We start from the raw sequence: 23,815 nt of genomic DNA on the forward strand, positions 1-23,815 counted from the left end.
TCTGTTATAGAGAGCACCCCTACAGCCTTTAAAAGTATTGGGGTGGAAAATTTCACAAAGGAGTAACCTTTACATTGCCATCTGCTGGCTACTGGCTACTGCTATAAGTGACGGCAACATAATACACTCTCAAATCCTAATCAGATTCCAACTGGAAATAGGAATATTGATTGAATTTACAAATGATAGAAATCAGATGACTTCACTAAGTACTCAAAAGCCAAATAAATACCAGAGTACTTTTACAAGTCTATTGGAGATCCGTCTGGTTATTGCCTTGATTAGGCGATGTCCTACTTGGACTTGTGAATCCTCCCAATGGTGCATCCATGACCAATACTGAAATAACCCTTTGAAATGAGGCATCCTAACAAGTCCTACATTGGAGGTTTATTCAGGTGTATCTTCAGCTCCCACAGATAGTTTCCTAAAAGTAGTTTTAAATGTTTAATTTGGGAGAGCTGACTTACTCTATCACCTAGCAGTATAGTGACATTTGTTGTAGTCATTTCAAAAAAAAAAAAAATATATATATATATATATATATATATGGCAAGTGGAAGGCAGAATACATTAGGCCAAATTATCTCAAGTACATAAAAGCCATGAAGTTAAGCAAAGAAGTTGTTCCAAATGTGCATATCTTAGTTTCACAGGTCTCAGGCTATGCCCTGAAGAACACTGGGGACCCTATGCTGGTAATTCACTCCTCTCCCAACAGAGGTAATGCTCCCTCTTCAGTACTTTCATAGAATCTTGTTCATATTGCATTATTGCATGGTTGATATTGTATTATTGTTATTTTGGTTCGTATCTGTTTCTGTACCAGATTGTAGTCGCCTTGAAGGCAAGCATCATATACAATTCACATTTTCTTTTTTTTTTTAAGCATTCAAAACATGTTTGGCATTAGGTAGGCTCTCAAAAAATATTTATTGAGTTGAGGTCAAAAGAAGGAAGAAAGGGAGGAAGAAAAGAAGGTTCCAAAGTCTCCAAAATCAGTATTTCTATTCTACTCCTGAAGTCTTAGCTCTAGACTCCAGTTTTCAAATGAACACCAGACTTTGCCATCTGAAAGGTTCAGCAGAAATTTCATGTTCAGCAATTTTCAAATGGACCCTACTGTCTCTGTACCTCAAACTGTTCTGCTTTTGCTCCTGTAATTAATTTCTCAGTTAAGACATAATTATCTGCCCAACCATCTGAGTCATCCTCTATTCCCCCATCTCCGTAATACCCACATTCAATAAGTCCTGTCAATTACACTGAGAGAGACCTCTCAGTTGTATCTTCCTCTCTCCTCCCTCTCTCCCCCAATTACCTGCCTTAGTTCACATCCTCGTCACCTCTTGTGGTGTCTTAAGTAACTTCCTAACTGGCTCCTGTCCTCAGCCAGGTACTTCATCATCTACCCTCCATCTGCCACCGAAGTTATCTTCCATACAGATACATTTTCATCTACTTTTAAACTTTCAATGGCTCCCCACTTTTTACAAGACAACTGTGGCATACAGAAGTCATCATAATGTTCCTCAACTTACTTTTTTAGATCTATATTCTTCAGGTGTGTTCCATAAACCCTAACCATTCTGAGCTAACTGTCATTCTCCAACCACACCAACGATTCTCAATCCTGTGTGCCTCCCCACAGGTCATTCAGCAGACCTAGAATGCCCATCCAATCCCTACCCGCCTTGGCCACTCTCTGCCTACTGAACATTTTTTGTGACCCAGTTTAGATGTTACCTCCTCTGTGATGTCTATTCCAGAATATAAGCAACTGCAAATTTACCTGATCAATGACAAAATCCTCTGGCTTTATGCTCCAGTAGCACTTTTCTTAGGGCAGTTAATGGGGGCTACAGCTAGCCCATATGAAGGCTCTGTGCAAATTAGGTATAAGTGCCCCCCCCCCAACCCCGCCGCGGGCAGAGGCAGCTTTGTGTCAGGCTATAAGACCTGACAAGTGAAACATGGGCTGGATTTCAGCTTGGTCAGGTTGAACCTGCCTCTTTGGTCAGGTTCCCTCATGCAATGAAAAACCTTGTTCAGCTGTACATGGTGGCCCTGAGAACTTATCACAATGATTATGAGTGCTTTTTTTTTTTTTTTTTTTTTTGTGCAGTACGCAGGCCTCTCACTGTAGTGGCCTCTCCGGTTGTGGAGCACAGGCTCCGGACGCACAGGCTCAGCGGCCATGGCTCACAGGCCCAGCCACCCTGCGGCATGTGGGATCTTCCCGGACCGGGGCACGAACCTGCGTCCCCTGCATTGGCAGGCGGACTCTCAACCACTGCGCCACCAGGAAAGCCCTATGATTGCCTTTTCGATGTCACAGTCTTCACCACCAGCTGGTGAATTCCCAGAAGGCAGTTAGATCAATCAAAATTTGTACTCTCAGAACCTATGACATGTAAACATTGATGAGTGTTCTATGAATTGCTATTTTTTGGAATGAGAAGATATTCCAAAAATCATCAAAGAAACATCTGTGAAGTATAAAAATGTGTACATAAGTATTCTTAGCTGTATAGTCTTGGGCAAGTAATTTGACTTCCTTATGCCCTAGTTTCCTCATCCATGAATTGCAGATAATAATAGTACCTACCTCAGGACTGTTGTGAGGATCTGATAATATCTGTAGAGTGCTTAGAAGAGTGCCCAGTTCAGAGTATGCTTTATGTAAGTATTGGCTGTTATCATTAACATAGGATAAAGAAAGTATTCTCAGATGAATCTTTTTAAATTTGACAACAAGATCATTTTGGAGGAAGAATCTTTCTGCCTTGATTTAAAAAAATCTAGAGACAGACGTTACAGTTTGTATAAAGATATTACCATTATGGGCTTCCCTGGTGGCGCAGTGGTTGAGAGTCCGCCTGCCGATGCAGGGGACATGGGTTCGTGCCCCGGTTCAGGAAGATCCCACATGCTGCGGAGTGGCTGGGCCCGTGAGCCATGGCCGCTGAGCCTGCGCGTCCAGAGCCTGTGCTCCGCAACGGGAGAGGCCACAGCAGTGAGAGGCCCGCATACCGCAAAAAAAAAAAAAAAAAAAATATATATATATATATATATATATTACCATTAATATTAAATGATTGAAGATGTTCTACTTAAGACATAGAATCATAACATTTCAGAATTCAGAAGGCATTTAGAGGTCATCTAAACTGCTTTTCTTATAGATTTAAGAATTGGGTCAAGTGACCTTTCCGTGGGTTCTAGTGTTTCTCCATCTGGCCCTTACCAAATATCCAGCTTTATTGCCTCATCTCCCCCCATCCCTAGCCCCCAGTATTCTCCCTTCCACTCATCAGCCCTCAGTCTCGGGCACCACCAGCCTCTCCCAGAATGCACTTGCACAACTCTTTGGCCTCTGCCTGTGACAGCCCTCCTTCCTGTGCCTTGCTCCCGTCTCAGCTGATTAAACCACCTCATGCACATCCTTCAAGTCCCAGTTCGATTACTGTAGCTTCTCTGGTGAAGCCTTCCCCTACTTCTTCAGCCAAAATTAGCTGCTTCCTCCTCTGTGTTCCCAGAGCTTGCTGTGTGTTCATACCTCTATTTAACACTTATCAGAGCAAGGGCTCTGGATCTCACCTGCCTAGGTTTAAATCCCAGCTCTGTCCCTTGCTCCCTGTGTTTCCTTTGCTCCTCTGTGTCTCAGTTGCTTTATCTATCAAATGGGAACAATAGTATATTCATTCATTCAACAAATAGTTATTGCCTACCTATTGTGTATCAGATGTTCCAGGACCTGGAGTTATATGGTGAATAGGACACAAAGTCCTTGCTCTCATGAACTTACATTTATTGGGAGAGTCAAACAATTAAAGTCCAATATAATCAAGTATTATCATTATTTTAGGTGCCATGGAAAAATATGCAGCAGAGCAGAAGACTCAGAGTGCTGGGTGGTGGGTAGCTCTTGTTTTAGAGGAGGGAGTCAGGATAAGTTTCTTAGAGGGGGTGACATTTGATCAGACATGGGGGAGACGAAGGAACAAGCCACACAGAAATCTGGCAGGAGTGCACCTAGGCAGAGCAAACTTCATGTGCAAAGGCCCTGAGGCAGGAAGGGTAAGCTTGGGGGTAGGGGATGGAAAGGCTAACAGGGCTACTGCCAAGTTAGTGAAGCAGAAAGTGGAGGAAATGAGGCACTCCTTATTCTTAGCACCAAGACTTTCAGATTTTTATCTCTTAAATGTTTCCCCAATCCATTTTCCCTTCTCTTCATCCTTGATCTTGTATCTCATTATCCCTGATTTCTCTCCTTGCTGTCAACCCCCCTCAAAGCTCTCCTCCATTCTGCTGACAGGATGATCTAAAGACTGTAACTCTGACTCTGTTGTCCTCTGCTTTATACTTTTTCACAGACTGACTCAACACGGCCTATAGAGTAAGTCTCAGATGCCTTAACATGAAGGACAAAGTCGTCTAGACCTACCCCCTGCCTTCCTCTCCACTCCCTACCTTGCATATACACTCCAGCCACACCAAAGTACTAGTTCCCCAGATAACATATCTCTGGTCTCTCTGCCTTGTCTGATGTTGTCTCCTTTCCCTAAAAATCATCCCCTCCTCCCTGTTTGTGCTTGTCCAACTCTATAGTCAGACCCAGTGCCGGAGTTACTTCTCCTATGTACTCTCATTCCAACCTGGGAATGCCTCAGTACTTCTACAATACCACTTACCAGGAATTATTAAGATGATCTGTTTATATACAGCTGCCTCTCCAGTTAGCTTCTAATTTTCTCAAGGGCACGGACATGGTTCTTAATCATGTTTTGCACGCAGTGCATGATCCGAGTTCCGGCCAAAGAGCAGCTACGCAAGGACTGGGTTCACGTCCTTCTCTCATCACTGCCAGGTAAGAACTCACTCCCCAAATCTGTCCCGTTGTCCCAGGCCCACAACACACTGCTGCCCTGTGAGATTCTGTTCAGGTGAATGGGTTTCAAAAGATGCCTGATATTTTCCAAGATTCTTTAATCAGATTCATCCATAAAATCCAAAAAGAAGACAAAAGGTACAGCGCAGAGGCATAGACAGCCGTACCTCTACCTGAGGAAAACAGGGAAGAAGAGAGTGTGTCCTATGACTTTAGAGTTTTAACTATTAGGTTTTGAGAGAAAGTCATATACTTGAAGAAGCAGGCTTAGTTTGAGTTAACCCATTTCCAGTGTTCGACCTCTCATTATTTTAACTGAAAGATCACCTGCCAAGTGTAATTTCTATATCTTTATTACACTTTTCTTGATACTTAGAAAAGTTTTCTTGATAATCAGAAAGGTAGTATGGGAGTTGAGAATAGATGCTAAGTCGATTCTTCTTCAAATTAACATGACTTTCTTTACTCAAGCATCCTTTTACAGTAAGTTCAAAGTTCTAGAGTCCATTAGAAAAAATTTTTCCTATGCACTCACATAAGTGATTTTTTTATAGTTCTGTGCCCTAATCACATAAAAAAATGTAACCCAGAGCTGAGACTAATCATTGCAAAGTCTTCCAAAAGTTTAGTAAGAAAGAAGAGCTAAATGGTGGTTGTAGAAAAGCCACTGTCATGGAATCTAAACTATGATACAAATGAACTTATCTATGAGACAGACTCACAGACATAGAGAACAGACTTGTGGTTGCCAAGGGGGAGGGGGGTTGGGGGAGGGATGTTTTGGGAGTTTGGGATTAGCAGATGCAAACTATTATATATAGAATGGATAAACAACAAGGTCCTACTGTATAGCACAGGGAACTACATTCAAGATCCTGTGATAAACCATAATGGAAAAGAACATGAAAAAGAATGTATATACATATATATGTATATATAACTGAACCACTTTGCTGTACAGCAGAAATTAACACAACATTGTAAGTCAACTATACTTGAATAAATTTTTAAAAAAGAAAAGAAAAGCCACTGTTTACCCAACAGAGAAACCAAAGATTTACTTAATACATCCCTGGGACAAAGCTGCAAAATATTGAGTCCATTCTCTTCACAGCAGAGAAGACAGAAACCTACCTTCTTCTCCTCCCCCATTCTCCATTGTTTGACCTTGACATCCCCTTGACTGAATTTCCCTTACCTCGCAGATGAGACACAAGGTCCATCATGATCACCTAGAACATGCCTTCCCTTTAAGACCTCCATGCACTTGAACATCCTGAGCTCTTCTCTTGGAAGGCATTTTCCTCTCTCGCTGGTCTGATGAAAGCTTACTCATTCTGCAGGAATGAATTCGGACATCACATGCTCAGCTCCTGGCTCCTTTCCTCCTCCAGACAGGGAAAAGTATGGCCTTCTTTGTGTTCTCTGCCAGTTCTAGACTTTCTAACCTCATTTGCCTGAGTGTGATGGATATCTGTTTCCTAGACTATAAGCTACCTGAGGGCAGGGAGCATGTTTACTCCTCTTTGTATGCTCCTGTGACTGACTGAGTGTCTGTGTTTGTTGACTGACTGTGTACTGAAGGCAGAGAACATGTTCTCCTGCATGGGAGAACAACTCCCCATCCACTAAGGTTCAGGGGAATGTAACCAAGTTCATCCCAGGTTGGCAAATGGAGAAAGCTGGCTAAAAAACTGCAGCAAAAGAAGCCCTGATCTGACAATACCTCTTCCAGAGATCCAGCTGAAGGATGAAAAGCATTTTCACTATACTCTCAATCCCCAAAGTTTTTTCCTCACGACACCCATCCTGTTCATTAGGGACATTTAAGTTAAATGAGTTTAATCCAAAATAAAATGCTTTATTGAACATCATTCCTTTCCACTTCACCACAATGATTTAAAAGATTTCTACTGGTGCAAGCATTTAAAAGTCAGAAACAAAGATAGAGGATAATGGCAAATGGTTTGTTTACGTGCCTTTACACCACTGTGTAAGGAAGACAAAGCACAGTTTACATTTATACCATGTAAATCGCTCTAGAACCAGATGTGGCTTACAAGGTACCTTGTAACTCATCTCCTCTAAGCTATAAAGCCTTTTTTTTTTTCCTTGCAAAAGTCTGAGAAACTTACTGCTGTTTTCTATCAGCAGATACGACAGATGGCTGGCACATGCCTGCTTTGCTAAATGAAATGGGCCCTCTGCAGAATTACTCTTTGATTCCCTTGTGGCATGTCCACAACACCACAATGCAAAATACTACAGCATAGCAGAATCTAAACACTAAAGGTTTAAAGCTGTGGGTTTTTTTTTTTTGTAGAAAATGGATTTATTCGAGTGGAATAAAATGCATCAAATATATTAAAAAAAAGGGAGGTTTGTTAAAGCTGTGCTTTTGATATAAGTACCTTCTTTTAAAAAAATCATGCTCACAGTATGTAAACATATTCACATTCCCACTTTGAAACCATGGAACAGGGGTCAAAAAATGAGGCATTTCCTCCATTTCATGACATAAAACAACTGCAAAGGTATGATGGCAAACCCCAAGAGTACAAAGGTATGCAACTACTCGGCTGTAACTACGAACACAATCATAACTCCATTAGGAAAAAATGTGGACAGTACACATTAAGGGATTTAAATAATAATAATAAGTGTTACCATAACTTCAGAGTTGGGAGGAGGTGTTTCAGGGCATTTGGCAGTTCTTTTGAAGACGGAGAGGAAGTACTTGAATGAAAATTCACTCTCAATTGTTTTTCTTTGATTTTTGTCAAGGGGAGAAAGGAAGGAAAAAACCATTTCAATACAGGTCTCCTTAACTCAACCAGTCCAAGGGGAAATTTGAGACCTCAAACTGCAGCTAGTTTAAGGGGGCCAGTGTTACATCATATCAAACACAACGTTGCAAAAACAAGCTATCTGGAGCTTTAGGGGTATTTGAATGACGAAACTAGATTATCCAGTTGATCTTACACGTACATGCCAGTAGAGTGATTCTATTTTTTTTTAAAATTAGCAAAACTGTGAGTCAGGGTTCGGCAAAATGGCCTGTTTCTAACTTTTCTTTTCTCCAGTGGTACTTTCCTCATTTTAAAACTGAATTTGGATACAGATACACACATGTATACTGTGGACAATTGACTTTATCGGGTTAAACTGCAGAAACGTGCTCCTTTGTTCGATGTGTGATCACTGAAAATAGAAAATATTAGAAATACTGAAGATACAGTGTAGAAAGTGAAATATTTTCCAACATGTAAGGTTAATTTAAATGTGTTCATAAACTTTACTAGCTACCTATCAATTAAAGACAACTTCTTGAATTATTGAAAAGTGCCAGAAATAACAAGAACAACCATTGTAAAGCAATTATACTCCAATACAGATGTTAAAAAAAAAAAGAAATAACAACAATAATAATACAAAATCAAGTATAAGGAAAGCCTGAGAACTTTGCCTGGATAGTTGTGTCTTTGTGAATGATTCCAGTCAGTAGCACCCAAATTCAGCTTTTTTAAAAATGTGAAGTGTAGTGTATTTACAATATTGTGGGGAGACCTTCAACATGGTGGAGGAGTAGGATGTGGAGATCACCTTCCTCCCCACAGATACATCAGAAATACATCTGCACGTGGAACAACTCCTACAGAACACCTACTGAATGCTGGCAGAAGACCTCAGACTTCCCCAAAGGCAAGAAACTCCCCACGTACCTGGGTAGGGCAAAAGAAAAAAGGAAAAACAGAGACAAAGAATAGGGACGGGACCTGCACCAGTGGGAGGGAGCCGTGGAGGAAAGGTTTCCACACACTAGGAGGCCCCTTCTCGGGTGGAGACTGCGGGGGGGGGGTGGAGTGGGGAAGCTTCAGAGTCACGGAGGAGAGCGCAGCAACAGGGGTGCGTAGGGCAAAGCGGAGAGATTCCCGCACAGAGGATCGGTGCCGACAGGCACTCAGCAGCCCGAGAGGCTTGTCTGCTCACCCGCCACGATGGGCGGGGGCTGGGAGCTGAGGCTCCGGCTTTGGTCGGAGTGCAGGGAGAGGACTGGGGTTGGCGGCATGCACACAGCCTTAAGGGGCTAGTGCGCCACGGCTAGCCGGGAAGGAGTCTGGGAAAAAGTCTGGAGCTGCCGAAGAGGCAAGAGACCATTGTTTCAGAGACCACTGTGCGAGGAGAGGGGATTCAGAGCACCACCTAAAGGAGCTCCAGAGATGGGCACGAGCCGCAGCTATCAGCACGGACCCCAGATACGGGCATGAGACGCTAAGGGCCAGGGCCCCGGGATCCAGGGACAACTTCCCCGGGAGAACACACGGCTTGCCTCAGGCTGGTGCAACGTCATGCCGGCCTCTGGGGCTGCAGGCTCGCCCCGCGTCCGTACCCCTCCCTCCCCCCGGCCTGAGTGAGCCAGAGCCCCTGAATCAGCTGCTCCTTTAACCCCTTCCTGTCTGAGCGAAGAACAGACGCCCTCAGGCGACCTACACGCAGAGGCGGGGCCAAATCCAAAGCTGAACCTCAGGAACTGTGCGAACAAAGAAGAGAAAGGGAAATCTCTCCCAGCAGCCTCAGGAGCAGCGGATTAAAGCTCCACAATCAATTTGATGTACCCTGCATCTGTGGAATACCTGAACAGACAACGAATCAGCCCAAAATTGAGGCAGTAGACTTTGGGAGCAACAGTAGCCTTGGGGTTTGCTTTCTGCATCTAATTTGTTTCTGGTGTTATGTTTATCTTAGTTTAGTATTTAGACTTTATTATCATTGGTAGATTAGTTTATTGATTTGGTTGCTCTCTTTTTTTTTTTAATATAGATATATATATTATTATTTTCCTTTTCTCTTTTTGTGAGTGTCTATGTGTATGTTTCTTTGTGTGATTGTGTCTGTATAGGCTTTGATTTTACCATTTGGCCTAGGGTTCTATCTGTCGTTTTTTTTTTTTTCTTTTAGTATAATTTTTAGCACTTGTTATCATTGGTGGATTTTTTGTTGGTTTGACTGCTCTCTTCTTTCTTTTTTTATTACTTTTTAATTTTTTTTAATTTTAATAACTTTATTTTCTTTTTTTCTCCCTTTTCTTCTGAGCTGTGTGGCTGACTGGGTCTTGGTGCTCTGGCCGGGTGTCAGGCCTGTGCCTCTGCGGTGGGAGAGCCGAGTTCAGGACACTGGTCCACAAGAGACCTACCAGCTCCACGTAATATCAAACGGCGAAAATCTCCCAGAGATCTCCATCTCAACACCAAGACCCAGCTCCACTCAACGACCAGCAAGCTAAAGTGCTGGACAATCTATGCCAAGCAATTAGCAAGACAGGAACACAACCCCACCCATTAGCAGAGAGGCTGCCTAAAATCATAATAAGGTCACAGACACCCCAAAACACACCACCAGATGTGGTCCTGCCCACCAGAATGACAAGATCCAGCCCCATCCACCAGAACACAGGCACCAGTCCCCTCCACCAGGAAGCCTACACAACCCACTGAACCAACGTAAGCCACTGGGGGAAGACACCAAATAAAACGGAAACTATGAACCTGCAGCCGGCAAAAAGGAGACCCCAAACACAGTACGGTAAGCAAAATGAGAAGACAAAGAAACACAAAGCAGATGAAGGAGCAAGGCAAAAACCCACCACACCTAACAAATGAAGAGGAAATAGGCAGTCTACCTGAAAAAGAATTCAGAGTAATGATAGATGATCCAAAATCTTGGAAATAGAATGGAGAAAATACAAGAAACATGTAACAAGGACCTAGAAGAACTAAAGAGCAAACAATGATGAACAACACAATAAATGAAATTTAAAATTCTCTAGAAGGAATCAATAGCAGAATAACTAAGGCAGAAGAACGGATAAGTGACCTGGAAGATAAAATAGTGGAAATAACTACTGCAGAGCAGAATAAAGAAAAAAGAATGAAGAGAATTGAGGACAGTCTCAGAGACTTCTGGGACAACATTAAATGCACCAACATTCAAATTATAGGGGTCCCAGAAGAAGAGAAAAAGAAAGGGACTGAGGAAATATTTGAAGAGCTTATAGTTGAAATCTTTCCTAATATGGGAAAGGAAATAGTTAATCAAGTCCAGGAAGCACAGAGAGTCCCATACAGGATAAATCCAAGGAGAACCTGGCCAAGACACATATTAATCAAACTATCAAAAATTAAACACAAAGAAAAAATATTAAAAGCAGCAAGGGATAAACAACAAATAACATGCAAGGGAATCCCCCATAAGGTTACCAGCTGATCTTTCGGCAGAAACTCTGCAAGCCAGAAGGGAGTGGCAGAACATATTTAAAGTGATGACAGGGAAAAACCTACAACCAAGATTACTCTACCCAGCAAGAGTCTCATTCAGATTTGACGGAGAAATTAAAACCTTTACAGACAAGCAAAAGCTAAGAGAATTCAGCACTACCAAACCAGCTTTACAAAAATGCTAAAGGAACTTCTCGAGGCAGGAAACACAAAAGAAGGAAAAGACCTACAATAACAAACCCAAAACAATTAAGAAAATGGTAATAGGAATGTATATATCGATAATTACCTTAAATGTAAATGGATTAAATGCTCCAACCAAAAGACACAGACTGGCTGAATGGATACAAAAACAAGGCCTGTATACATCATGTCCGCAAGAGACCCACGTCAGACCTAGGGACACATACAGGCTGAAAGTGAGGGGATGGAAAAAGATACTCCATGCAAATGGAAATCAAAAGAAAGCTGGAATAGCAATTCTCATATCAGACAAAATAGACTTTAAAATAAAGGCTATTACAAGAGACAAAGAAGGACACTACATAATGATCAAGGGATCAATCCAAGAAGATATAACAACTGTAAATATTTATGACCCAACATAGGAGCACCTCAATACATAAGGCAAATGCTAACAGCCATAAAATGGGTAATTGACAGTAACACAATCATAGTAGGGGATTTTAACACCCCACTTTCACCAATGGACAGATCATCCAAAATGAAAATAAATAAGGAAACACAAGCTTTAAATGATACATTAAACAAGATGGACTTAATTGATATTTATAGGACATTCCATCCAAAAACAATATAATACACTTTCTTCTCAAGCACTCATGCAGCATTCTCCAAGATAGATCATATCTTGGGTCACAAATCAAGCCTTGGTATATTTAAGAAAATTGAAATCGTATCAAGTATCTTTTCCTACCACAACGCCCTGAGACTACACATCAATTCCTGGAAAAAATCTGTAAAAAATTCAAACACATGGAGGCTAAACAATATACTACTAAATAACCAAGAGATCACTGAGGAAATCAAAAAATACCTACAAACAAATGACAATGAAAACACGATGACCCCAAACCTATGGGAAGCAGCAAAAGCAGTTGTAAGAGGGAAGTTTATAGCAATACAATCCTACCTCAAGAAACAAGAAACATCTCAAATAAACAACCTAACGTTACACCTAAAGCAATCAGAGAAAGAAGAACAAAAAATACCCCCAAAGTTAGCAGTAGGAAAGAAATCATAAAGATCAGATCAGAAATAAATGTAAAAGAAATGAAGCAAATGATAGCAAAGATCAATAACATTAAAAGCTGGTTCTTTGAGAAGATAAACAAAATTGATAAACCATTAGCCAGACTCACCAAGAAAAAAAGGGAGAAGACTCAAATCAATAGAATTAGAAATGAAAAAGGAGAAGTAACAACTGACACTGCAGAAATACAAAGGATCATGGGAGATTACTACAAGCAACTATATGCCAATAAAATGGACAACCTGGAAGAAATGGAAAAATTCTTTGAAAAGCACAACCTTCTGAGACTGAACCAGGAAGAAATAGAAAATATAAACAGACCAATCATAAGCACTGAAATTGAGAATGTGATTAAAAATCTTCCAACAAACAAAAGCCCAGGACCAGATGGCTTCACAGGCGAATTCTATTAAACACTTGGAGAAGAGGTAACACCTATCCTTCTCAAACTCTTCCAAAATATAGCAGAGAGAGGAACACTCCCAAACTCAATCTATGAGGCCACCATCACCCTGATACAAAAACCAGACAAAGATGTCACAAAGAGAGAACACCACAGGGCAATATCACTGATGAACAGAGATGCAAAAATCCTCAACAAAATACTCACAAACAGAATCCAACAGCACATTACAAGGATCATAAACCATGATCAAGTGGGCTTTATCCCAGGAATGCAAGGATTCTTCAATATACGCAAATCAATCAACGTGATACACCATATTAACAAACATGGATAAAAACAATATGATCACCTCAATAGATGCAGAAACAGCTTTCAACAAAATTTAATACCCATTTATGATAAAAATCCTCCAGAACGTAGGTAAAGAGGGAACTTACCTCAACATAATAAAGGCCATGTATGACAATCCCACAGCCAACATTGTTCTTAATGATGAAAAAAAATGAAACCATTTCTACTAAGATCAGGAACAAGACAAGGTGCCCATTCTCACCACTACTATTCAACAAAGTTTTGGAAGTTTTAGTCACAGCAATCAGAGAAAAAAAGAAATAAAAGGAATCCAAATCAGAAAAGAAGAAGCAAAGCTGTCACTGTTTGCAGATGACAGGTACTATACATAGAGAATCCTAAAGATTCTACCGGAAAACTACTAGATCTAATCAATGAATTTGGTAAAGTAGCAGGATACTAAATTAATGCACAGAAATCTCTTGCATTCCTACACACTAATGATGAAAAATCTGAAAGAGAAATTAAGGAAACATTCCCATTTACCATTGCAACAAAAAGAATAAAATATCTAGGAATAAACCTACCTAAGGAGACAAAAGACCTGTATGCAGAAAACTATAAGACACTGATGAGAGAAATTAAAGATGATACAAACAGATGAAGAGATATACCATGTTCTTGCATTGGAAGAATCAACATTGTGAAAATGACTGTACTACCCAAAGCAATCTACAAATTCAATGCAATCCCTATCAAACTAGCAATGGCATTTTTCACAGAACTAGAACAAAAAATTGCACAATTTGTATGCAAACACAAAAGATCCTGAATAGCCAAAGCAAACTTGACAAGAAAAACAGAGCTGGAGGAATCAGGCTCCCAGACTTCACAGTATACTACAAAGTTACAGTAATCAAGACAGTATGGTACAGGCACAGAAACAGAAATATAGGTCAATGGAACAGGATAGAAAGGCCAGAGATAAACCCATGCACATATGATCACCTTATCTTTGATAAAGGAGGCAAGAATATACAATGGAGAAAAGAGAGCCTCTTCAATAAGTGGTGCTGGGAAAACTGGACAGCTACATGTAAAAGAATGAAATTAGAACACTCCCTAACACCATACACAAAAATAAACTCAAAATGCATTAAAGACCTAAATATAAGGCCAGACACTTTAAAACTCTTAGAGGAAAACATAGGCAGAACATTCTGACATAAACCACAGCAAGATCCTTTTTGACCCACCTTCTAGAGAAATGGAAATAAAAACAAAAATAAACAAATGGGACCTAATGTAACTTAAAAGCTTTTGCACAGCAAACGAAACCATAAATGAGACGAAAAAACAACCTTCAGAATGGGAGAAAATATTTGCAAATGAAGCAACTGACAAAGGATTAATCTCCAAAATTTATAAGCAGCTCATGCAGCTCAATATCAAAAAAACCAACAACCCAATCAAAAAATGTGCTGAAGACCTAAATAGACATTTCTCCAAAGAAGATATACAGATTGCCAACAAACACATGAAAGGACGCTCAACATCACTAATCATTAGAGAAATGCAAATCAAAACTACAATGAGGGATCACCTCACACCGGTCAGAATGGCCATCATCAAAAAATCTACAAACAATAAATGCTGGATTGGGTGTGGAGAACAGGGAACCCTCTTGCACTGTTGGTTGGAATGTCAATTGATACAGCCACTATGGAGAACAGTATGGAGATTCCTTAAAAACTAAAAATAGAACTACCATACGACCCAGCAATCCCACTACTGGGCCTTTACCCTGAGAAAACCATAATTCAAAAAGAGTCATGTACCACAATGTTCATTGCAGCTCTGTTTACAATAGCCAGGACATAGAAACAACCTAACTGTCCATCGACAGACTAATGGATAAAGATGTGGCACATATATACAATGAATATTACTCAGCTATAAAAAGAAACGAACTGAGTTATTTGTAATGAGGTGAGGTGGATGGACCTAAGGTCTGTCATACATAGTGAAGTAAGTCTGAAAGAGAAAAACAAATGTCATATGCTAACACATATATATGGAATCTTAAAAAGAAAATGGTTCTGAGGAAACTGGAGCAGGACAGGAATAAAGACGCAGACATAGAGAATGGACTTGAGGACATGGGGAGGGGGAAGGGAAAGCTGGGATGAAGTGAGAGTCGCATGGACATATATACACTACCAAATGTAAAGCAGATAGCTAGTGGGAAGCAGCCACAAGCACAGGGAGATCAGCTCAGTGCTTTGTGACCACCTAGAGGGGTGGGATACGGAGGGTGGGAGGATGCAAGAGAGGAGATATGGGGATGTATGTATATGTATAGCTGATTCACTTTGTTATAAAGCAGAAACTAACACACCATTGTAAAGCAATTATACTCCAATAAAGCTGTTTAAAAAAATAAAATACTGTAGTGCACACTTAAAAAAAACAATATAGTGTTAGTTTTAGGTGTACAGCAAAGTGGTTCAGATATATAGATTCTTTTTCAGATTCTTTTCCATTATAGGTTACTACAAGAAATTGAATATAGTTCCCTGTGCTATACAGTAGGTCCTTGTTGTTTGTCTCAAATTTAGGGGAAAATTAGAATAAGGAATGCCTCATTGAAAAATATCAACTATTGTTAAGTTATGTACAGTAATAAAGAGTATTTTCACTTTAATTACCAAAAATCCTTTAAGCCTCAGCCTCTGTAGTAGAAATTCTTCTCTAATCTAAAGGGCTTGAGATATGCCACACCTAGAGAAGCCCGCACGCCACAACAAAGAAGAATCCACACGCCACATCGAAGACCCAGTGCAGCCAAAAAAAAAAGCCTTGAGAAGGAGCATGTCAGAAAATGAATATTTTAAATTGCAGATAAAGTAGAGACAGGGTTTTCCATGGAAAATGAGGATTACAGGGAGAGGAAGAGGCCAAGGAATCGGATTTCAGGCAGGAAAGCTTTGCAAAGCAGATTTTGGGAGATAAAGAGGAGACGGGGTTGTCCATGGAAAATGAGGATTACAGCAAGAGGAAGAGGCCAGGGAATTGGATTTCAGGCAGGAAAGCTTTGCAAAGCAGATTTTTGAAGATTTCATAAGAAACTGGTAGGTAAGAATAAGGTAAACATTAGCAAATTTGGGCTACATAGGTTACAATCAGCCATGAAATCAAATTCTTTTACCATTTTGTGAGTGATATGTAGTGGATAAATGATACTGGATAATAAATGAAATAAACTATTTACAATACAGAACATCGTACAATTTTAAACTCTAAAGTACAACTTTTTACATGTGTTTAATGTAAAATAATTTTTAAAATTACAAACCAATACACATTCACTGTGGAAAAAACCAAAACATAATACATGTAGATATAACTAATGTGAACACCTTGGAGGATTAGACTTTTATCAGACATGTTTTCCTATGTCTCCCCACATATTTTGTAATGGAACCAAACAGAATATACTGTTATAGATGACTGACTTAATTTGTCATGAACATCCTTCCATAGCATTGAGTGGATGTCTAGAATATTCTTATTAATGCTTCTTGCCACTATCACAGACCTCTAGGTTCTGCCGTTTTTCACTTTTATAAATAGCATGACCAGGAACAGGCTTGCACCAAAAACTTTATTCATATCCATGATTATTTCCTTAGGAGGAATCTCTGGAAGTAAAATTTCCTAGTCAAAGGATCTATGTCAAGCCTTTTGCCATCAAAGTCAAATTGCCCTGCAGAAAGGCTAACATACGCATCAGCTACAAATAAGTATGCATAATTCTCCACATACTAAAAACACTTTTAAAAAACTTGACCAATGTGATGTGAGGAAATAATTCTCACTGTACTTTTTATTTGCATTTGTTTGAAGTAGAACATGAAAGTTATTTTAAATGGCTCCAAGAACCCCTTGGGTTACTGGACAATACTTTATTGGAAATAGATAACACCTACTGCCTCTGCTAGATCTTAATCCTAAAGTTATTTTAACTTTTCCCACATGTTTCCAAAACACTTAAATATTAAGTTTAAAATTTCATTAATCAGCTATGTATTTTGCTTGTGTTGAAATCCCTAAATGTTTGATATTCTTTTGAATGAAATAACTAGATAATGGAATGAACTTTTCATTTTCCATGTAGATATTTTGACGTGGTTTGGCTTTAGCCAAAGATGCCTTTCAAAATACCTAATTGACATTGAAGTCATTTTTCCCATATTCAAAATTTCCATGCATTTCAAAAATTATGGTGCTGGAATCACAGAACTTTATTGGCATTAGTCAAATTTAAATAATATTTTAAAACATCTTGCTGTTTGGCATTGTGTAGATCCTTTCCCCCTTCCCAGTATGCCACACTGCTCCAAAAAAAACATACCAGATTTCACACAGTTACCTGTGGTAACCTATCTGGAGCAGACTGGACATAGAGAGTAAGATAACTGAGGTGCTAATATTGGCCTGCATAATCCACATGGGTAATCAACACCTAAACAAGAGAGGGAAAGATTCTAGAAGCTTCATCTCCATGCCAGTTCTACCATCTTCTCTAATCCCCTACAAGAAATAGTCCTGAGATTGTTTGATATGCAATCCATTTTGTACTCAACAATATGCCAACGTTTGCAAAGGGGAGAGAGCATGGAACTTAAGTCTTTGCTTCAAATTTCATTCTTCAGAAGACAAACTCAGAGGAAAAATAAATAAATTGATCAATCAATCAATCAGTCGGAGCTACTGACATTTTCTACTTCAAGTGCAGTTACTGAACCCTTTCAGCTAAGGAGGGGTGCAAGTCAAACTACCTTCTAATGGTTCTTACAAATCCATTTTCTTTAGAAGTAAAGAAAATGTTCTTTTTAAAAATATTGATCCCAGCTGACAAGTGGTCAAACACAATAGATTCAGGTGAAAAAGAAAAGGCGATAATAAAAGGTCATTCACTGATTTATTACTGATTTCATAATATTTCAAAATTAGTTGTCCATAAAGTATCTATGAAGAGGAAACTGTAGAAAAAAAAAAAAAAGAGGAATGCTCTCCCTATAGAGCAACAGGAGCCTCAGTGAACTTATCTGCAGAATGGGGGTATTAGAATAGATGACCTTCCTGTTAGGAACTTTGGTGGATCCAGAACATCTATTCCTTTATGACAATGGAAGTGTTGAAGGGTCTAGATTTGATCTGTTTTAGAAAGGAAAAATGAGAGAACAGACGTGAAGGAAAAAAGGCAGCTAAAATGGTCACGCCCATACTACAACAGGTAATTAGAGGGAACACTAGTGGTGTCTCAATTCAAAATAGCTACTTTTTATAAAGTGTTTTCTGGATCACATTCTTTATGAAGATATCCATTTAAACAGTTTTAGAATAAAAAGACCTGAAAATGTGACTTTAACTACAATGATTTTCCTAAGTAGATACACTTTACCAACTAACGAGCAAAAGAATTTACTTACCATTTGTCCTCTAGAGTAAATTCTCCAACTGCACAAAAGAAACTAAACTCACATAATGTTTATTCTCCCTTTCCTTCCCAAATTAGGTCATTTATGTAATACTGAACCTCTACAAAAGGTAACATACAAAAGATGCTAATGTGCTAAGAAATAAAAGGAACACTTCATAAAAATATAGTGGTTTTCTTTTTCCATATGAAAGTATTTAAAAAACAGTAGCTTGCAATATGTTACAAACATTGTTATATGACACTTTTCGAGTCTGTGAATTCTTGCCAGAAATATATAGTGTTCACATCATTCCAGTGAATAACTCAACATACCAATTTTTTTCAAAGGCACAGTGTCAAAAATACTTATCGACTTTGAAATTTGTTTTTTCTGTAGTATATACCAACCACCTGTGACATTGTTCTAAACAATGACATTGTTGTAAACAATGTCACAGGTGGTTGGTATATACTACAGAAAAAAGTCTTAAATATTATGCTAAATTTCAATGTTAGTGAACACAGAAAAAAAAGTAATGTTGGTATTTGAGGTCATTATATTTCCAGCAGCCTGAAGACATTGAGACTTATCAAAATAGTGATCTTAGGCACTTTGCCTACCCCTTTCTTTTGGGAATCTTTAATTTATGTGACATGTTTAAATAAATGGGAGTTAACTCTTCATATGCTTTGGAAATTACATAAAAATCACTCTCAAAATTGTAAAAAAATGTAGCCGACTACACACTATATAGTATTATTTCTACCTGCCATCAGGTGCTGTAAATATTAAAGGGTAATTTTCTTCAACCTTTCTGGTTAACATAACTCACCTGCCCTTCAGCTTGCCAGGTGAAATTCATGGAATGGATATTGACAGGAATGGCTGGCATTCTCTGTTGTGCTCTTCTGAAATCATGTGTAAAAGGGGCCATTTTCCCCTCTGAAACAATCAAGATATCTTCTTCAAATCCTGGTTTTAAAAAAACAAATAAAACTATCAAACTAGCTGGACTTAAAAGCATCCAAATGAGAACTTGCACGCAAAAAGAACACCAAAGAATTAGTAATGGGTCATTTCTTTTCACAAGGCACCTGCCTTCGTACCAACTGATATTCCTGTGGGTGATAAGAATGATGCCAAAGACGCATGCTTTCGGGGAAAAGGAGTGGACGTGGAGTTAACTGGTGCTAGCAAATGCTGGGTCCACCTAAAAACGCAGGATTGTAGAAACTAGCAACAGCATGATCAGAACACTAGATCAGCTTAGGTTTCTTGAGAGAGAAGTTTATACGCTTTTAGATGGAAAACAGCTAATTAAAAGGGGGAGACCAATCTTCCTTGGAAATTAAGCTTTGAAAACATACTAAATGTATGCATCTCTCCTCCTTTAATGGAAAAGCTGGACAGAGAGTGAAGACCCAGGCAGGGGAAGAAGCAGAAGCTCCCGTGTTAGGCGCGAAACCTTACCTATGAGCACTCTCGCCTGGTGAGCATCGATCCACAGGTACAGGCTTTCCTCCGGCGGCTGCCCGACCTCCGCCCGCAGCACCAGCAGGCACGGGAGGATGCTCCAGAATCGGAGCGCGGCGGCAGGGAAGGCGCCTCTCCGGGCCATACTACTCCGGACCTCCTGGCTGGTGGCTCTCGCAGCTGAAACTCCTGCCGCACCTACCCAACCTGCAGCCGTTAAGCTGTCTCTCAACCCGAGCTGTTCCCGCGTAGTCAGCTGGGCGTGTAGCCTCTCGGCTCTGATGCGAGTGAGCCCGGGTGAGCGCGAGGAGGAAGAGAAGGGAGTGGAAGAACCGGCGAGAGCGGGGCAAGACCGGGGGGGGGGGGGGCGGGGGCGCAGGAGGAACAGGGGAGAGCAGAGACGCAAGACTGGCAAAGCAGGAGATGCCAGCCCGCCGAGCGAGGCCAACAGTCAGAGGGTTAAATACAGCGGGAGAGGAAGAGCGGGAAGGGCCGGCGCAAGTGCGGTGCGAAAGAGGAGGCACTCGGCCCAGTCGGCCGCCACTGGGCGGCGCTGGGGAGACGCACGGGGGTGGGGCGGCACGGGACCCCGGAGGCCGCGTCCACGCCGCTGTGCGCCGCGTGGGAGCACGCACGAAAGGCGCACGTGGTGGAGGGAGATGCGGAGAAGGGCGCTCAAAGGCGCCTCTGGGATGTCCCTCGCTTCTGCCTCTGGCCAGACGAGGCATGAATGGAGGGAAGTGGGGTGAACTGACTTCACAGGGCTTAACTGAGCGCAGGTGATGATGATGATAACTCCCATTTGTACTCCGGGGCTAAATGAAGGCGCATATTCCTCCACTTCTCCCTTTCCGCTACTGTCATTCCTCCTTCTGCAAACCCTATCCTCATCCATCCGCGCTAAGCTGACACGGCGCATTCCCATCCATTTAAAACCCAAGACTCGACCGTCCAGTGGTTCCCTGATGGCTGGCGCTCAGGTTGGCGGGGGCGTGGGGTTTCATTGCCACTTGCCTGACACCATGGAGGATGCTTTTTAACAGCTGTGGAGGCTCTTCTCCCTGATCACCGGAAGCACTTGGAAGAGTTCCCTGAGCTCTGGATGACAGGCTTACCTGACCTGCTGGGGTAGGGCTCCCAAAAGTTGTGAATATCTTCATAGTTGCCGGTATTTTAAGAAATTTGGAGGCGTGCCGCGCTGGTACTGAAATCGCAGGCGCTTTAGAGCAACACCAAGGATCTGGCCTTGCCTGTGGGAAGAGTAGGTGGCTGGCAGTGGGCTCCAGCCCAGCCACACCGACTCGACCCCAGCAGAGAGGATTTGTTTTGCCCCCTGCCTAATCCCTTGGATGAGCAATGAAAACGGAAGCAAAGGTTTAAAAAAATTTTTTTAACTTAGATTTCAGACTCAGAAAAGAGTTGTTTACTTCTGTATTTTTTGGCATCCGAATGCTGGACAAATGTCCCAAGGATTGAGCATCTGGGGCTGGGCGTGTTGTTTCACCCAGTCCCTTGCAGAAGTGGATACCTCAAGAGGGAAGAGCAAACCGGCAACAACGGAAGAGAAGCGGAACACGTGCATGAATTCAGCTAAGCGTTGGGTCATGAGAAGTTACTAAAAAGAACAGAATATGTGTATTTCCAATTATGAAATATTTTCAACAGTGCAACTGTTGATCTTTGAAAAGAACTAGACGAAATCTACAATGGATTTGAACTTTGTGTTTTAATTGTAAAAGTACTTTAAAGTGCTTACTTAAACCTCACAAGTCTTTTAAATAGGTACTATTATTATTCCCATTTTATTGACGGGGAAACAAGGCTCAAAAAGATCCAGTAAGTTAGTTGACTGTGGTTACCCAGTGGTAACTATGGTTACTTACCGGGTCAGAGGCAGAGTCAGGGTTCAAATTTCCAGGCACTCTGGTTTCAAAGCCTATTCTCTTAACCACTGTACCTCCACTGATAAGTAAATCATAATTAAGTCTGTTTGCATCCAAAGCTTCACAGCCATTCTTCTTTACAATAACATTTACCTCTTTTCAAAGATTTCATGAGTTTTTATTTCAGTGAATATTCATTTATGTAATGTATTCATATACATTCCGAAACCTTCAAAGCACTTTAGCATTGTAATGCCAGTTGTCCCCCAGTTAAAGATAATACTTTTGCAACACAATGGACATTTTCCTTTACTCCAGAAAGTTGTCGTTTTAATTGAAAATATATTTTTCCCTCAGTAGTGTTCAAACCCCTACGGCTCTTGATGCAAGGACGCCCTCTACAGGTTGTTCTAATCAAATACTAACTGAGAAATAGCCTTCATAAAATTTACTTTTTATGTAGAGAAAAAGAGGGACTAAATTCTCCCTAATTCACCTTCCCCTGAGTGAGGTCTTTCTGCAACAGTTGAATTTGGTGTTGGTGATACTGGTAGTATATCGTGCTGTAAGGAATTTTTCTTTCCAGAACAACGGGTCTCTGTTCGCTTCTCCCCAGCAGTGGACACTTAGAAAAATTACATTTTATGATAGAGAAAAGTGTCATTTAAAAATATTGGATTTGGGCTCTTTCGGGTTTTAAAGGGAAGGAAGGAACCAGTCAGCTATTTTCAAGAGTAATATGGTGTCTCTTTGGGGGGAAGGTCCGTCTAAGAGTTGAATCAGGCTGGACACTCCCTTCTATTGTTAAAGAGCAAAGAGGCTTTTTCATTCAGAAAAAAGTCATGTTTTAACATTTCTCTGCTCAAATAGAAATGCAACAATATTTGCACATGATAAAATGTTGGAAATAATATGCTAGGAGGTGTTGCGAGTTAACTTCATTTAGTTGAAAATCCGACCATTTATTTTTCCAGTCCATTATCCTTCCTTTCCTTGTGTAATTAATTCTTGTGAATTACATTTGCAGGCAACTTCATGTATTTGTTCATTAACTCATTCACTCATTCAACAAATATTTATTAAACACCCATTTTGTGCAAGACACTGTCCTAGAAACAACAGGAGAGACAAAGCCAGTGAAAAATATCACGAAACTACATGAGAAACAAAACACGATCCCAGCCCTTGAAGACCACTGGAGCTATTTAAATGAATAAGATAAGTACCCAAGTAACCGTAATTCAAGGCAGAATACAGTGATTGTTGATAAGACAAAAGGACTGGAAATTCAAAGGAGAAATCTCATATCTGGGATTCTGAAAGTTTTATAGTTCATTCATTCATTCATTAAAAAAAAACACTGACTGTGTGTCTGATGTATGCACTGTACAGGTACAGGGGATAGGAAGGCAAGTAAAAAGACAGCCCCTGCTCTTGAACTCTCGGTCTAACAGGGGAGATTGTTAAGAATGAACAATAAAGAAGAATGAATGCCAGGATGGGGATGTGCACAGGGTATTTTGGGACTGGGAGAAAAGTCCCCTAATGCAGACTGGGTTCTGGTAAGACTTCCTAGGGGCCAGGGTACTTGAGTAAGCAGTTCTGAAGGTTAAAGGGGAATTGAACATGTAAGGGAGAGAGACAAGGGATGTCCAGCAATAGTGAGAACAGAGATGAGAGAAGGAATGGTACCATCCAGAACCTGAATGTACTGATCTGCAATGTGATGAGCCTGGAGTGGGGGAGAGAGGGATGGATGAAGCCAAAAAGGGAAGTAGGAGTTGGTTATGGAAATTGTGCTGAGAAGAATTCTCAATAATTTATGGAGAGACACTGT

At 40.6% G+C, this 23,815-nt stretch overlaps 1 protein-coding gene across 2 annotated transcripts in view; it reads right to left on the reverse strand.

The window, feature by feature from the left end:
* The window catches only part of WIF1 (WNT inhibitory factor 1), an 87,417-nt gene extending 66,217 nt beyond the window's left edge, over positions 1 to 21,200 (reverse strand). The window contains exons 1-2 of one of the 2 annotated variants that reach the window (XM_067697238.1): positions 20,093 to 21,196; positions 19,455 to 19,594 (exon numbers count right to left, since the gene is read on the reverse strand). In XM_067697238.1, the coding sequence (XP_067553339.1) occupies positions 19,455 to 19,594; positions 20,093 to 20,240 (288 nt within the window). In that variant the 5' untranslated portion in view covers positions 20,241 to 21,196. Of the gene's footprint in view, positions 1 to 19,454; positions 19,595 to 20,092 lie in introns of both variants that reach the window. The other variant, XM_067697239.1, reaches the window with a different exon arrangement.
* Positions 21,201 to 23,815: the final 2,615 nt, after the last annotated feature.

This window comes from Pseudorca crassidens, chromosome 11 (genome assembly GCF_039906515.1).
Source record: "Pseudorca crassidens isolate mPseCra1 chromosome 11, mPseCra1.hap1, whole genome shotgun sequence".
In the NCBI taxonomy this organism is placed as follows: Eukaryota; Metazoa; Chordata; class Mammalia; order Artiodactyla; family Delphinidae; genus Pseudorca; species Pseudorca crassidens.